At 34.4% G+C, this 15,183-nt stretch overlaps 2 protein-coding genes across 4 annotated transcripts in view; one reads left to right on the forward strand and one right to left on the reverse strand.

The window, feature by feature from the left end:
* Positions 1–1,955: 1,955 nt before the first annotated feature.
* LOC119770000 lies at positions 1,956–3,216 on the forward strand. The gene is made up of 2 exons (XM_038264017.1): positions 1,956–2,135; positions 2,539–3,216. Exons 1-2 carry the CDS (start codon positions 2,118–2,120, stop codon positions 2,872–2,874), a joined length of 354 nt encoding a protein of 117 aa, XP_038119945.1. The 5' UTR covers positions 1,956–2,117; the 3' UTR covers positions 2,875–3,216.
* A 5,642-nt stretch (positions 3,217–8,858) lies between these two features.
* The window catches only part of LOC6040753 (protein spinster), a 65,561-nt gene continuing 59,236 nt past the window's right edge, over positions 8,859–15,183 (reverse strand). For 2 of the 3 annotated variants that reach the window (XM_038261905.1, XM_038261906.1), the window contains exons 6-8: positions 13,063–13,375; positions 12,572–12,903; positions 8,859–9,948 (exon numbers count right to left, since the gene is read on the reverse strand). In XM_038261905.1, the coding sequence (XP_038117833.1) occupies positions 12,755–12,903; positions 13,063–13,375 (462 nt within the window). In that variant the 3' untranslated portion in view covers positions 8,859–9,948; positions 12,572–12,754. The remainder of the gene's footprint in view (positions 9,949–12,571; positions 12,904–13,062; positions 13,376–15,183) is intronic. The other variant, XM_038261907.1, reaches the window with a different exon arrangement.

Consider the following 15,183-nt stretch of genomic DNA (forward strand, 5'->3'; position numbering starts at 1 on the left):
GTAAACGAGCTGTTAAATAATCAGTGGTATGTGTTTTATTTTGTCTAGCTTTTGATTTTTTTTTTTGCTGGAAAATTGTGTTTCGATCGATTAGAAAAGGTTTTTCTTTTTTACGGGTGAAGAAGAACTGCGGCGAGAGTGTCATTCTGCGATGTCGCAGATAAATTCCCTGGTGGCGTCCAGCGAAAAAGACATCGCCAATTCTACCGAAGACGATCCAACAAACAGAGAAGATTTTCAGTAAACAAGCAAGTTTTCAAAAGGAATCAAACAGTTAAGAAAGCAACTGGATGGATACAACCGCATCGACTCCATAAACAACTTTCATTTATAATTATAAAAAATGACTTCATCTCCAGGTCCAGCCCAAACAAAAAATAATGATCGATAACAATACTCTCTACTTTTGGCGAACAGAAATTGGTTCCACTTTGACAGTTCAATATTGAGGCCGTTTTGCGAACCAATATTTAGCACCCAGAGAGAGAGAGAGAAATTAAAATTAAAATTATAAAATGATGTTTTCTAATATTTCGTTCCCACCATTTTGGCCACCATCTTGGATTTTAAAATTCTACATAATTTTGGGGGATTTTATAGGTCAAGGTCAAACTAAAGCCCAACAATCGAAAATAAGACAACGAAAAATAGTTTTTTTTTCGTGATTCCATTATCCGAAGTGAATTTTTTCCGAGGCTTTCGGATAAACGAGTCTGTACTGTATTTTTTAAATTTTGAAGTTTTTTTTCTGAATAGGTAACATATACAACACAATAGCTTATAGGATCTTTAAAAAAAAAATCTTTTTTTTTTTGCTTTTGCCCCAACATTTTAGTTACAGACATTTTAGTATCTTCAAAACTACGGGAACTATCGCTATGGTTTTTTATTCATCTTTTTAAGTACTGTCTTTAAAGTTATTTGCAACAAAGTTTGACTTTTTTTACCATCAGATTGTTTTAGGAAAATAGTTTTTTTTCGTGATTCTGAATGTGAAATTTTTCCGAGCCCTTCGGATAATCGAGTCTAGACTGTATTTAAATTTTAATTTTTTTTTAAATTGTCCGGAAGTTTTCCAATTTTGGAATAAGAAAACAACAACTTCATTGGTTGCTGTGCACCCTTAAGTGTGCCCCCAAACTAACTTTCTTTTGCTCTGTTGTTCGAAAATCTATTTCTTGATATTGGAATTACCTTTAAAAATTATACTTTAATTCTACAATCGTTTCCACATTTGTTTGAGTGAAACGTCTTGAAAACGATATTTTTTTCGGTTTTTTTTAAGTTTGAAAGAAACTGCAGAACAACTTGAAAAATTATTTGAAATGACGAAAAGAAAACATTGAAAATTTACTTCAGGTACAAATAAATGTGTTATAACATCAATTTTAATTTCTGGTACTTCTGATTTACAAAATTTTAATTGCTGAGTTCATATAAGGGACCATCCATAAACCACGTGGACACTTTTTTGGGAATGTGTTACTCCCCTCCCTTGTGGACAATTGTCCACACAAAAAAAAACCTTTTTTGTATGGATCGTGGACAATCGCCATAAACCCCCCTCCCCCCCTAAACGTGTCCACGTGGTTTATGGATGGTCCCTGAGATTCCAGACCCGATTATCCGAAGTTCTTGAAAAAAATCACTTCGGATAATCGAATCTAGATATTTTTAGTTGGCTTCTTTTGGTTCGCTGCACTTGTATAAAATTTAAATGCTTTAAAAAATTATTAACTTTGATAATTTCCAAGCATTTCTAACATAAAACATTAGACAACTATAACCTGGACTTAGTTCCAGCATCTGGTGATCAACCGTGATAAATCATCTCTGAATCATCAATCCCTGCGAAAGGGGTGGGGCTGCGGAGGAGGCGCGAAAGAAGGGAAATGTGCGAATTTTTATCCACAGCCGATAATGTATATAAATCAAGCTGCCTGTTGATCGCCAAATCAGTGCAGAACAGAACATCAAGCTTTGAACAACTGTGATTATATTTATTTTTATCGGGATTGATAGTGATTGAAAAATAGTGATACAAAACGAACGAACTGTAAAAGCGAACTGTGGTGATTGTTTTTCGAGAAAGTGAAGTGAATTAAAAACAACAGAAAATGAATTGTGCATTGAAGGTAAATTGACTTTTGAAAATTGAATACAGCTTCGAGAGTGCTTACAATAAATTGAGATAATTTCGAGCTATATTTTGAAAATATTTGGCTAAGCTATTGAAAATTGAGTTAAATTCCAGTAAAATAAATGAATAAATTGAGTGAAATTTCTCCGCAGTGAAAAGTTCAGGTTTGGTCGAATAAAATAAATCTGGATTTCATGATTGATGAGTTAAACAATGTCTTCCTAGACTCGATGAAATGATATCTTTTTTATGATTAATTAAACTGAAAGTATTTTTTTGCAAAATATATGTATTGTTAGACGTGTTATACAAACTTGCAAAACAATAATAGATTAAATATTTAAAGTTAATACACCCTTCTAATGAATTCATCACCAAAAATGTCTCGAATATTCCAGATATTCTTCTTCTTGGCCCTCGTCACACTGGCAGCCAGCTTCCCAGCCGGCCAACAGAACAACGGCGAGCACGATCAATTAACGAGTTTAGCACGAGTGCAACAATCGTCGGCGCAAATAGCACCGGGCACACTTCCTGTTGCCAAAATGGAAGCTCCAACCCGCTCGAAACGTGCCATCATCTTCCGACCGCTGTTCGTGTACCGCCAGCAGGAAATCAAGAAGCAACGACTAAAGGAAGAGCGCCAACAGAAAGCCCAAGCGACGGCTCAGCCAGTTCCGGCGGGTTCCAACTACGCACCCAATTACTACTACAAGAAGAACTGCAACTGCTAGTCGCAAACAAACGCTCTAGTTCAAGTGGAAGTAATAGGAACGAAAACAGGGAAAAAACGTCCGGGATCAGCGCTCAAGAAATCGGCTTGAGGTGTCCGCGTCCATTAACATGATCATTAACACGAGGCTGCTAAAAAAATGGAGGAAGAACAGCGCCATAACAGTAGTATTTTTAACACTTGTTTTTGGCTGGAATCAAATTAGAGCTCGAAGCACACAAAAATCGACAAGCGATGTGATAAAAATGTGCGTAAATGTTTGACATTGACATTGCCAACTAGCGAACGTAAGATAATTTATTTAGTGTAAGAAAACCAATAAAAAGAGTACTCCTTTTTGTAAGTCCTGTGAGCATTGATTTTAAAGAAACTATCCGAAATTTAGCAAAAATTAAGCATACTGGAATTGAAACCGACATTGTTCTACAAATACAATACCGTCATCAAAGGTAACATTGGGTCTGGGGGTGTATGACCCTATTTCACCCCTGATGACGGTACAAAAACAAAATCTACAAAATAACAAGCAGTTTTTAAAAACATTGCTCGATTTGGTCTATAGAGGTCGTTCCGAATGAGACCGCTTCAGATTAAATTGTCAGCGTTTGTTTGTCAATACATGAGATAAACTAATCGTCCCTTGTGTGCTATCTTGTGACAACGCCAACTAAGTGCTAACTGAGAAAATAGATTTTTATAATTTGATCGTAAATATTTTATAAACTACAAGCCTTACCCGAAAAACTAAATCGAAGTAAGCCTCGCGTGTGTACGGATCGAAAAAAAAATTCGCTGTCAATTTCTCCTCCTACAATTTCGTTTCAAAAAGTGCGAAAAATTGCCGTTATTTCTGCCGATATCCAGTGGAGAATGTGGTGGTTGCGGAAAAGGCGTCCTGACGGTGGTTTCCAGCGTGACTTCAGGAGCACATCTTTCTGGATTTTCCAAGCCTGTTGCAAAAAATTGAGCTGCTTTCCGGATTTCAACGACAACGTTTCCTGGTAGCAACTCATCGGCGGATGGTGATCTTCATCCGGTGCGTTTCCTCGACAACCATTGGGTCCCGTCGTGACGTTTTCAAACTCGGCGGAAATTCGAATCATCAACCATTTGGCTGTTTCAAGTTTGTCGACGGATCTCAAGTTAATCAAATCGGACCACTCCTGATACTGAAGATGAAGCTGGTATTGAAGATACATAATTTGGTGAGCCCGTTCTTGTTATAATACAAAAAAAACTTTCACTTATACGCTAACATTCACTCATTCCAATCAAGACTAACTACGCCAATTTCCACTAAATACGCGGTAGGGTGTTCCCTTGGTCGTTCGCTGTGAGTTGTGGATTGCCTGCTTCTCTAATGAAGGTTCGACTGGGGGGGCATGCTTATTAATTTCTCGTCGCTCCATACCCTCAGTGACGTGATGGGAACAAGGGCGTCTATGCAAAGTGTCCCTACACTCGCTACAAATTTCCGGTGCTTGGGGAGGAAAGCGGGAAACCATTTTGTTCTATGCGCTGGTATTTGTAGCACTAAAATTCGTGCAAAAAAACTTATGCACGTGGGTGTACAGATGACGGAGTAAAAGATGATCGAATTGTTCACCTAGCGCTCACATGTGTTCCAGGACCAAGTTGCCTGCGGGTATGGGGATCATACATACATACATACATACATACATACAAGCCTTAGGGGAGAGTGGGTCAATTTCTCACAAAACTATAAACTTTTTGCATGAATTGAAAGCGCAAACATTCATCTATGTTTGGCTAATAAGGATATTTCATCAGATGAACTCTTCGAATCATGCCAAGCGTTTTAAAAAAATATTTTTAACCGGCATTTTAAAAATGTTAGGGGTAACTTGATCCCCTTTTCAACATTTTGAAGAAATCTTAAGCAAAATGTTTCTTATTCATCCAAACTTTTAATTTTCTATAAGTTACAGCAATTTCACATAAAACCTGTACGTTTGTGTTCAAAATATAACAAGTTTATTATGTTAAATATTTAAAAACTTAAAATTTTCTTTTTTAGACCAAAATTGAGCATGTTTACAAAAGCTGGTCATTTTTTTACAAAAGTTTTGAAAAATGGTTCAAACTGCAGTAAGTTATGTACAACTATACTAAAGGAAACTATGTATGAAAACCCAGCTCAATTAATTAATGTTGAGGCTGATTCCAGTGACTGTAAAAATGCAGGGATCAAGTCTCCCTAAACGCACTTTTTTAAACAATTGATTGTAAAAATAGTATGACGATAAATTTAACATCAAATGCGTAAGGGTTTTGGAGTTGATAAGTTTATCAAACAATTCATGTATAAAAAATATTTTTTTGAATAATTTTTGAGTGTTTTCTATACATATCAATACAAAGAAAAAAAGATCTCTTGGAAGTTTTTTGCAGCTCGTTTTAGAAAAATGTGTGTAACTGAATCTAAACATTTTTTAATTTTTTTCTTTGTTTTCTACAATGAGTTTAAGTTAATTTCGCACAACTTTCTAGAACAAAGCTAATTGTTTTACCCACATGCTGACGAGATACAGGCTTGGGATCAAGTGTCCCCGGGGATCAAGTCTCCCCACTCTCCCCTACCCGAAAAACTTATTCTTTTCCTTTTTTCGCTTGTTGACGTTTTTAGCTTTTTCCTTGTTCAGCCTCCTATGATCAAAATTTTATTTTACGCAACTTTTTCCATACAATCTGCAGGTTTTCCGGAATCGGTTCCAGAGTGGCCAAAGTTGTCAGTTTTTGGCGTAAGAACCTTCCTTGGGCAACCCAACGCAACAAAGAGCACCTCGATGCGACGCTCCGTATTGAACTGATTCGCGTTCGAACAAAACCGTTAAATTTTTTTATATATAGAGCAATTCCAGTTCAAATCAGGAATTTTTCTGGTACTTTTGTACCCGACCCTCTCCGATTTCAATGAAACTTTATAGACATCTTATCCTAGACCTTTAATATAATATAGCTTAATTACATTGCTAATAACTGAAAATAGAATATTTTTTTCAGTGTGGTAGAAACCTGAATAGTAAATTAGCTTATATCTGTAAGCTCTTATATCCAATTGAAATGCTGTCAAAGACAAACTTATACTTATAACTTATAATTGGACGAGCTTTTCGGTAAAAATATTGACCAGACTGAAAAACCAAGTCTGTCATAGAGAAATTGCCAAAAACCACCAAAAAACCCATTTTTTCCACATTTTTATTTTTAAAACCGCTGTATCTTCCCAAGAATTGGACATAGGACAATGGTCAATATGGAGACTTTTATGTAAAATTTTCTGGGGAATCGATTCCCACTACCGGTTTTTAAAAATTTCGACGTTTAGACCACTTTTCAAAAAAACTGTTTTAGTCAATGATTTTTGTATTTTTTAGGAGAGACATACCATCCTGCATTTTTCGTCAGTCTGTTGGGAACATCTTAGGGTATTTCCTCAAAAATTTTGAACAAAAAAAATCGTGGCATCACCTTTAAATTTAAGTTTTAGACATAAAAATCAAAAAATCTCATATAAGTGGCGTTTTTGTTTCAGTGTATTTTTTCAGAAAGCTCGTCCAATTTGTTTGTCTTTGACCACTTTTTGATACGATACAACGGCTTCGAGATACAGTAATTTTTAAATTGCACAATACAAAAATATTTAAATACCTTACACCCTTCTCAAATGTTGTTTTCGAGTGCTATTGGCTCCATATACACAAAAATGGCTTATATAGGTCTAAGATAACATGTCTCGAGTTTTTTTCTCGAGTTCACATTTTTTTCTTTTCCTTATTTTTGATTGAAAATCTCGACATGCGTAGCTCGTTTTCAAAAATTCCAAAATTACAAAATTTTTAATAAGTTCAAAAACTAAAAAAATAATAAAAAATAACTAAATTTCAAAATTTCAAAGAGCTTTAATATTTAAAAAAGTACAAACTTTGAAAATTTTTAAATAATGGATTTTTTTATTTTTTTTTCGTCAGACATTTTACAAATTTTGGAAATTTTTCATGTTTTCAAAATTATAAAAAAATCTTTAAATTTAAAGGATTTTAAAATTATTTTTTAAATCAGAATTTTAAAAAATAATAAAAAATACATTTTTGTCTTTTTTGTATTGATTGAAAGTTTTGATATTTTTAAATTTGAATGCCTTTTGAATATTTTGGATTATTTTCCTTTTTTTAATGTTTTTAAATTTAAATTTTTGATATTTTTCAATTTAGAAGGTAAACTTAAAAAAAGTCTGCATGGTTGGATGGCCCCTCGTCGAGGCTCTTGATAATCGAGTCTAAACTGGATTTATATACGATCCGTTATCCCGTATCTCAGGGGTGCAAAAGTTTTTGCAATAGTTTAATTCCATGGGGGAACACCAATAATAAAAATTTAAATTTAAATATGGCATGATTGCATTTGCTTTGCAAATATATATATTTTTAAAACGAAAAATAATCCTTGTATTACATCCATCTTTTGAAAATAATTTAAATGATTTCCAATACATGAAAAAAATCAACATTTTAGTAAAATATATTTTGTAGAATTTTGCTGAAAAAAAAAAATAACTGAAGTTTATTTTAAGCCACGTCACTTCCTTATTCCTTAAAAATATCTTTTTAATTCAAATTCCATAAAAAAAAACACTACCCATTTAAGTAAACGCAGTAAAAAAATTTACAAATTCAAGTTTAATATTCTTTGCATTTCAAATTGAGTGATTCCGGAAAATATTACTTTTGAAAAGAAAAGAATGAATTTAAACAACATTTTTTAAATGAGTTTGAAATAGTAATATTTATAACTAAAAAAAAGCTAAATCAAAATCCAGATAACTCGTTAAAATAAGACTGCGGCATTTTTTTTTATCAAAGTTTAAAATAAATAGTTGTAAATAGATTTTTACGTGCAAAAAAATCGATCTCACGCTTGTTTTTATGAATAAAGAGACTCATCTAATTTATTTAATACCTATTAACTGAACGGCAATAAGGGCCAGTCACTGTACAATTTTCAAAAACCTTCGCGGGCCAGTTGAAATGTCTTCGATCGTAATTTGTCGATGGTAGATTGAAATCTGTCTACTGAAAAATCTCGATCGTGAGCATCACGAGAATTTCGAAATCCAAGATGGCGGCTAAATTGTGGTGGTGGTGAAATAAAAAAAAGCATTAAGTAGTTTTAAAGGCAATCAATCATTAAAATTTGACTGAAATAGGGTCGCAAAGTTCAAATTTAATGTAAAAAGCAAGAAAAAAGAAATATTTTTTTTTGTTTACGATTCGATTATTCGAAGACACCCATACAACCTTTCGGATAATCGAGTCTGGACTGCATATTTTAATGACAAAAATGTAAAAAAAATAATTGATTTTTTTTAAATCTGGCCCGTCTTTCAAAAACATTGGGCACCTCTATATTTATATGGGGGCTGTTTGGATGGGACTTAGCAAACTTAAATTTTCCTGTTTCTTTTATACGCTGTATCTCTGTAACCAGAGGTCCTATCTTCAATGTTTCTAGGACAAAAAACAGGAATTTTTTTGAAAAAAAAAAAATGTTTTCGGAAATGGACATTTTTGGGCACTAATTTTAAAATCCGAAAACTAATTTATTTTAGTTGAGATCAAGCGTTCAGTTATGTTTCTTTAAAACGCTGCACGTTATCAAAATTTAAAAAAAAAATCGAATGCATGTGTATGCCGAAGATACCGAACCGATAAAAAAATTCCTAGAAAAGGTACGTATCATATTTGTATGGACAGCTGTCAAAATTGAGCCTTGTTTGGCCAAACCAATTGCACAAAATGGCTTCTTTTTGGTCATACGGCCCCACAAAGTTTAAGCTAAATAAAAAAATAATAAAAGCCATTTTTGGATTCCGGGGAGAATTGCTGTTGCCGCCACTCTTTGGCCTTCCAGGACGCACTTCAGCCACACTTTCGAAGCATTAAAAATATTCAAACGCAGCAGTAATTTCGTGTAAAATTATTTATTATCCATTTTTTCAACTTACTTTTAATGTGATTTTCTTTCGATTTAGCGCGCATTATAAGTGCAGGCCAAATCACCTTAACCTAGCAGTAAGTGATAAATAAATATTCTAGCGCTATTGTTTTTAAACTATGTGACTTTGCAATAATTTTTTCTTCAACAAAAAGATTTATCTGGAACTTTTGTCTGACCAAATTAAACTTTACATGGATGTTTTTTGTTGTTTTAATTTTTTTGAGAATTAATTTCTCTCCGCAATTACCTACTTACAAAGTGTGATTTTGTCTGTTTATCGAAAGGCAGTCTCTCTAGATTTAGAAGTTAGTCGTTCTTTTCGCGCACATAATTCAACCCGGACTCATTCGCACTGTTATGCCGCTCAACAACTTTCATTCTCAAACAAGTCCCAATCGATTTTTTTTTTTGCTTTAATAAATTTCACACCAAAAATCCCCGTTCAACAACAAGTAGAAGAAAACCCAATCCGTTTAGCGTTCTTCCAAAGGACAAAAAGACACCAAAAACAAAGTGTGGCGGGAACTTAAGTTGGGGGTGGATGCGGGGGACTCACTAAATGTAGCTACAGTAAAACTAGTCTTCAGTCGTTGATAATCTGTGATTTTTTCTTTTTGTTTTGCTCTTCCCTCTCAATTCATGCACTCTAACTTTCGCTCCCTAAAGTAACAATCGATATTATTGGCTAACTTTGTTTGCTTTAAACAAAAGCAGATGAGTGTGTGTGTGATTAATTTCGCCTTAACCTTCATTTCTCTCTCTCTCTCTACAGTGGATGTATGTACAATTTGATGAGAAGCTGCTGCTGCTTTAACTGCTTCTACTTTAGGACCTTAGCTAACAAACAAACCCCTCCCATTTTTCTTCTTCTTAATATTGCATTGAGCATTTGAGGTTGCTGCTACTGCTGGATGATTGTGATAGAAGCTGCTGCGGCGGCTGCTGCTAGGGTTGATATCACCGGTGGCCAGTGTGCACCGCCTCTACTATTCCGACACGGACGAACTGGACGTGGAGTTGTTCAACTGGTGGGCCGATGAGCTGGTGGTTTGGTTTTCTGTCGATTTTCGGAGGAAATTTGGAAGAAAATGCAAAAAAAAACAAACGGTCAGTCTCATATTTATCCAATAGGTGGCAAAATGATGCATAGAGATAGGCGTAAAGCGAACGAAAAAGCGAATTTGAACAATAAACAAGAACATGCAAATTATGAACAAACATAATAAAATCAACACTATATCTGGAGCAACATTTGGAAGGGACAGTTCGGTTGTTTTCATTTTAACAGAAATTGATGGAGACTTAATATATCTCGGGTGATTCCTTCGAAAAGATTCAATTAACAATTAACAATTAATTTTTTAAGCTTTATGGATGTTTTTGAAACCACCTTGAGTCAAGGTGATTCAAAAACACTCAAAATGCAAAAAATGTGTTTATTGGACCTAAAAATAAATAAATAAAAAATAACTCCAAATATATATAAAAATATTTAAAAAGGCTTTGAGGCTAAGCTTAACCACTAATTCGAATGCTCGTCAATACACAAAGGATTTAAAATGGATTTTTAAATCAAAAATTAACTTCGTGGCCCTTCTTGACAGAAAAGGTCCAACTTGACAGCTCGTTCCAAGGGGACCATAGTTGATCCATCGAAAAAATGTTGTCTTGTCAATTTATTTTTTGCATTAAAATGAAAAAATGTTTTTTACCGTTGTACATAAAAATCGACATAGGGCTATTAAGTTTTCAAATATTTTTTAAAATTTCGACCCTTTTTTTGCCGATATTCGAGCACGTGGTGTCTTGCTTTTGACAGCTGTCAGTCGGAATAGCCCTATGTAAAATTTTATGTAAAACGGTAAAAAAACACGATTAAAACCCATTTCTGATCACTTTTCTTTTCATTTTAATGCAAAAAAATAAATTGAAAAGAAAACATTTTTTCCGATAGGTCAACTATGGTCCCCTTTGGAAGGAGCTGTCAAGTAGGGCCATTGCTGTCAAAAAGGGCCGAGAAGTTATTTATGTTTTAAATTGATTTAAAAATCCATTTCAAAACCTTTGCGGTCGTACAAAGGGTCATTGTACTGAGAAAAAAAGCTTTATCATTGTGAACAATAGATATTATTGTTATACATTTAAGCTATATTTTAGGACCTAGGTTTCAACTTGGATCAAAAAAGTGTTTTTGACTTCGGTCAATGACGAACAAGTTTTGGAAAAATATGTTTTGAAAACATCATTGAAATTTTGCAAATTTTCGATGGTAGCATAACTGATTAAAATTTCAAAATTCAAAATTCCATAAACTTAAAAAAAATATATTAAAAAATTTACATTTATTTTTATTTTTGGCGTTTATGAATTTAGGAGTCTTAGAATAATTTTTAGAATTAAGTTAAAAGTTTACAATTTTTAGAATTCTAGAATTAATATTTTTACAGTGGAAAAAGTGAAACAATTAAATAACCTAAACTCGTTCGTTAACTTTAGTTGAGTAAAACGCAGCAAAATTTTCAGTTTTTTGTTTGGCAAGTATGTATTCAGCTTCCCGGCATGAATTTACCCTCTACCGCCAAAATTTTTTTCCGATTTTTTTTTATTTTTTCCGTGGTTAGGAGATCATTTTGAGCAACTTTTGTTCTACAAAAAACTTTACTTCTCTTGTTTTTTGTTTTTCTTGTTTTATTTTTAGCATTTTAATATTTTTTCTTATTTTTACTGTCACTTTTTCAATTTTTTGCTTGTTATCACATTTTCTGCTCGAAAATGGCACCATTATCATTTAAATTGTAAAAAAAAAGCGTGGAGGCATAACCAGGGACACTAGAAAAAATACTGCATACTTCTTTTTACTTAAAATATAGGAAATGTTAGTAAAATACACAGCCAAAGTTGACCCTTAAAAATTGCATTTTTTAAAACATTGGCAAAGTCACATAAAACAAGCAATTCTTCCAACCAATACATTTTCTAAAATTTTAAAGAGTTCTTCTTTTCAATTCTTTTTGAAGATCAAAATTTAATTGAAAAATGGATTATTGGCGATTTTTTTTTAAATCGAAGCCCATCTAAAGGCGGGGTTGGGTGGTAGAGGGTTAAGTTATTATCAAACACTAACCTTTAAAATTAAATATCTTTTCAATAACTAATAAGAAAAAAATACCCAAATTCGATAACTTAAGGAGGAATTAGATTGTGACAAACAAACAAAGCAAAATAAATGCAAACAGCTGAACTTTCATAAAGTGCGAGTTGGCTTGTTTGTATGTTTGTCAAATTCTAATACCTCCTTCAGCCTAGCCTAGCTACCTGCTGAGTAACATGTTCTCAGGAGCACGATAGTCAAAACTTTTGTTAAAATATGAGCTCGATGTGAGAAATTAAAAAAAAAAGTCAATTGCGCAACACAGCTTCAACGAAACATATCAACCGAAGCTTTTTGACAATAAAGTTTGATTAGGTATTTTAACAACCAGATTGATTGTTGGATTGGGTTTGAAAATTTTGGGTTGGGAAGACAATAAAATCCCTTATGACCAGAAATAACAGATTAAAAACAAAAACATTAAAAGTAACATAAAAAAGTCCAATAAACGAACACAAATCGAACGTAATACATAGTCACAATCTCACACACACAATTGAAAACGGACATCATCGAGGCACTCACTAACCTACGCTGCGCAACAAAATCCGCAACCTGTTGAACTATTTGCCTCTGAAGTTCGAATGTGTGCTATTCTAAATATACACAGTGGCATTAAAATACTACAGAACACACTCTTTGGGTTAACATCGACGTGGCATTAGGACCCAAAGGACACCACCAATTAAATGATCTCGATCTGCTGTTGCTGTTACGAGCTGGAAGAGTTCGAGCGCCGGTCCTGATGATGGCGGCGATGATGATGATGGCGATGAGTTCGCGACGATTCCCGAGCGATCGCTGTGCTTGGATCGAGCGTTTCCGACCCCGACGAACTCTCGCTAAGTTCTAGATCGCAACCTACGTGTTATGCAGTTGGTTAAATCATACCCGAGCAAGAATGAATCAAAGTTAAAACATGAGGCACCCAATTAGTAACTCGTCACTTCTAAAGCGCGTCCAAAGCGGCCAGAGCAAGCTTCTCTAAATCTAACTCCCTCTGTCCCAAGGCAAACTCACCTGCCACAACCCGCTCGACGTTCCGTCGGTCCCGCAGGATGTACATCGCCGTCAGCAGGAAGAACACGCCGCCGATGACCTCGACGAAGCTGGTCGAGAACAGGGCGTACTGCAGGGCCCGGAACTGGACGGCATGGCTGTCACCGTCGGCGGCACCCGCCAGGGGGCTTTGGCTGACGAGGGGGGCCAGAGTGGTCGTTGTCGCGATGGTTGCATTTTCCGCCAGCTGCGAGTAGCTGGACAGTTCCGCGGGGAAGACGGCCGCGACGCCGATCGCCGACAGCCGCAGTAACCGCTTGATGGCCTCGGAAATCTGTGGGAGAGGGTGGGAGGAAAGACAGGAGAATTAGTAAAGTTTTAACAATTTGATACATAAATAATTTAGTTTTATTTATTAAGTAAAAAAATCAAATTCAATTGATTTACAACTTTGGGAATTTTAAAAACTTGTCGCGGTTATGAGATATTTGAGTTCAGCAACTATAAGCGTGAAAAAGTTAAATTCAAACAATTGATTGTACTTCAAATTTCTTTGCTATTTTTAACCCTGCAACCACTTGAACAGGGTTAAAATCTGTAAATCTGGAAGGTGCAAAATTTGATAGAGTAAATTAACCTGTAATTTTGCTTGAATTTATTTAAAAAAAATAAAATTACAAAAAGAAATAATCAACTGAAAACAATCTAAAATGCCCTTATCTGCAAAAATATTTTGAACTTTTATTAAATTACAGTGTTCAGCACCGCAAAAACGTTTTTTTCTCACTAAAATATTTTTTTTGTCAATGCTTAGAAATTTTCGAAACTTATGATTGCAAAACAACTGGACAGGTGTATAATGCATTTTAAAACAACTTTTTCATTTAAATGGTGAAACCGTGGCCTGTATTTTTTTGTCTTCTCCCTCTACTTTGGTCAGAGTTGAGGGACATAAATATTTGTAACGGCCTAAGTGAGCAATTCTCTGAGATTTAGGTCATTCGATTTTTTTTTTGTATTTTTTAATCCGGCTGAAACTTTTTTGGTGCCTTCGGTATGCCCAAAGAAGCCATTTTGCATCATTAGTTTGTCCATATAATTTTCCATACAAATTTGGAAGCTGTCCATACAAAAATGATATGTGAAAATTCAAAAATCTGTATCTTTTGAAGGAATTTTTTGATCGATTTGGTGTCTTTGGCAAAGTTGTAGGTATGGATATGGACTACACTGAAAAAAAATGATACACGGTAAAAAAAAATTTGGTGATTTTTAATTTAACTTTTTGTCACTGAAACTTGATTTGCAAAAAAACACTATTTTTATTTTTTGATATGTTTTAGAGGACATAAAATGCCAACTTTTCAGAAATTTCCAGAATGGACAAAAAATCTTTGACCGAGTTATGACTTTTTGAATCAATACAGATTTTTTCAAAAAATCGAAATATTGGTCGCAAAAATTTTTCAACTGCATTTTTCGATGTAAAATCGAATTTGCAATCAAAAAATACTGAAGTAAATTTTTGATAAAGTGCACCGTTTCCAAGTTAGTGGGTCTCGTGGCGCAGGGGTAGCGGCTTCGGCTGCCGATCCCGATGATGCTATGAGACGCGGGTTCGATTCCCGCCTTATCCACTGAGCTTCTATCGGATGGTGAAGTAAAACGTCGGTCCCGGTTTCTCCTGTCTCGTCAGAGGCGCTGGAGCAGAAATCCCACGTTAGAGGAAGGCTATGCCCCGGGGGGCGTAGTGCCAATAGTTTCGTTTTTTTTTTACCGTTTCCAAGTTATAACCATTTTTAGGTAATTTTTTGAAAATAGTCGCAGTTTTTCATTTTTTAAAATTCGTGCCCATGTTTGCCCGCTATTGAAAAAAAAAATATTTTTGAAAAGCTGAGAAAATTCTCTATATTTTGTTTTTTCGGACTTTGTTGATACGACCCATAGTTGCTGAGATATTGCCATGCAAAGGTTAAAAAACAAGAAAATTTATGTTTTCTAAGTCTCACCCTAACAACCCACCATTTTCTAATGTCGATATCTCAGCAACTATAGGTCCGATTTACAATGTTAAAACATGAAACATTCGTAAAAATTTCCGATCCTTTCGAAAAAAATATTTTCAAAAATTTAAAATCAAGA

This window comes from Culex quinquefasciatus, chromosome 3 (assembly GCF_015732765.1).
Source record: "Culex quinquefasciatus strain JHB chromosome 3, VPISU_Cqui_1.0_pri_paternal, whole genome shotgun sequence".
NCBI lineage: Eukaryota > Metazoa > Arthropoda > Insecta > Diptera > Culicidae > Culex > Culex quinquefasciatus.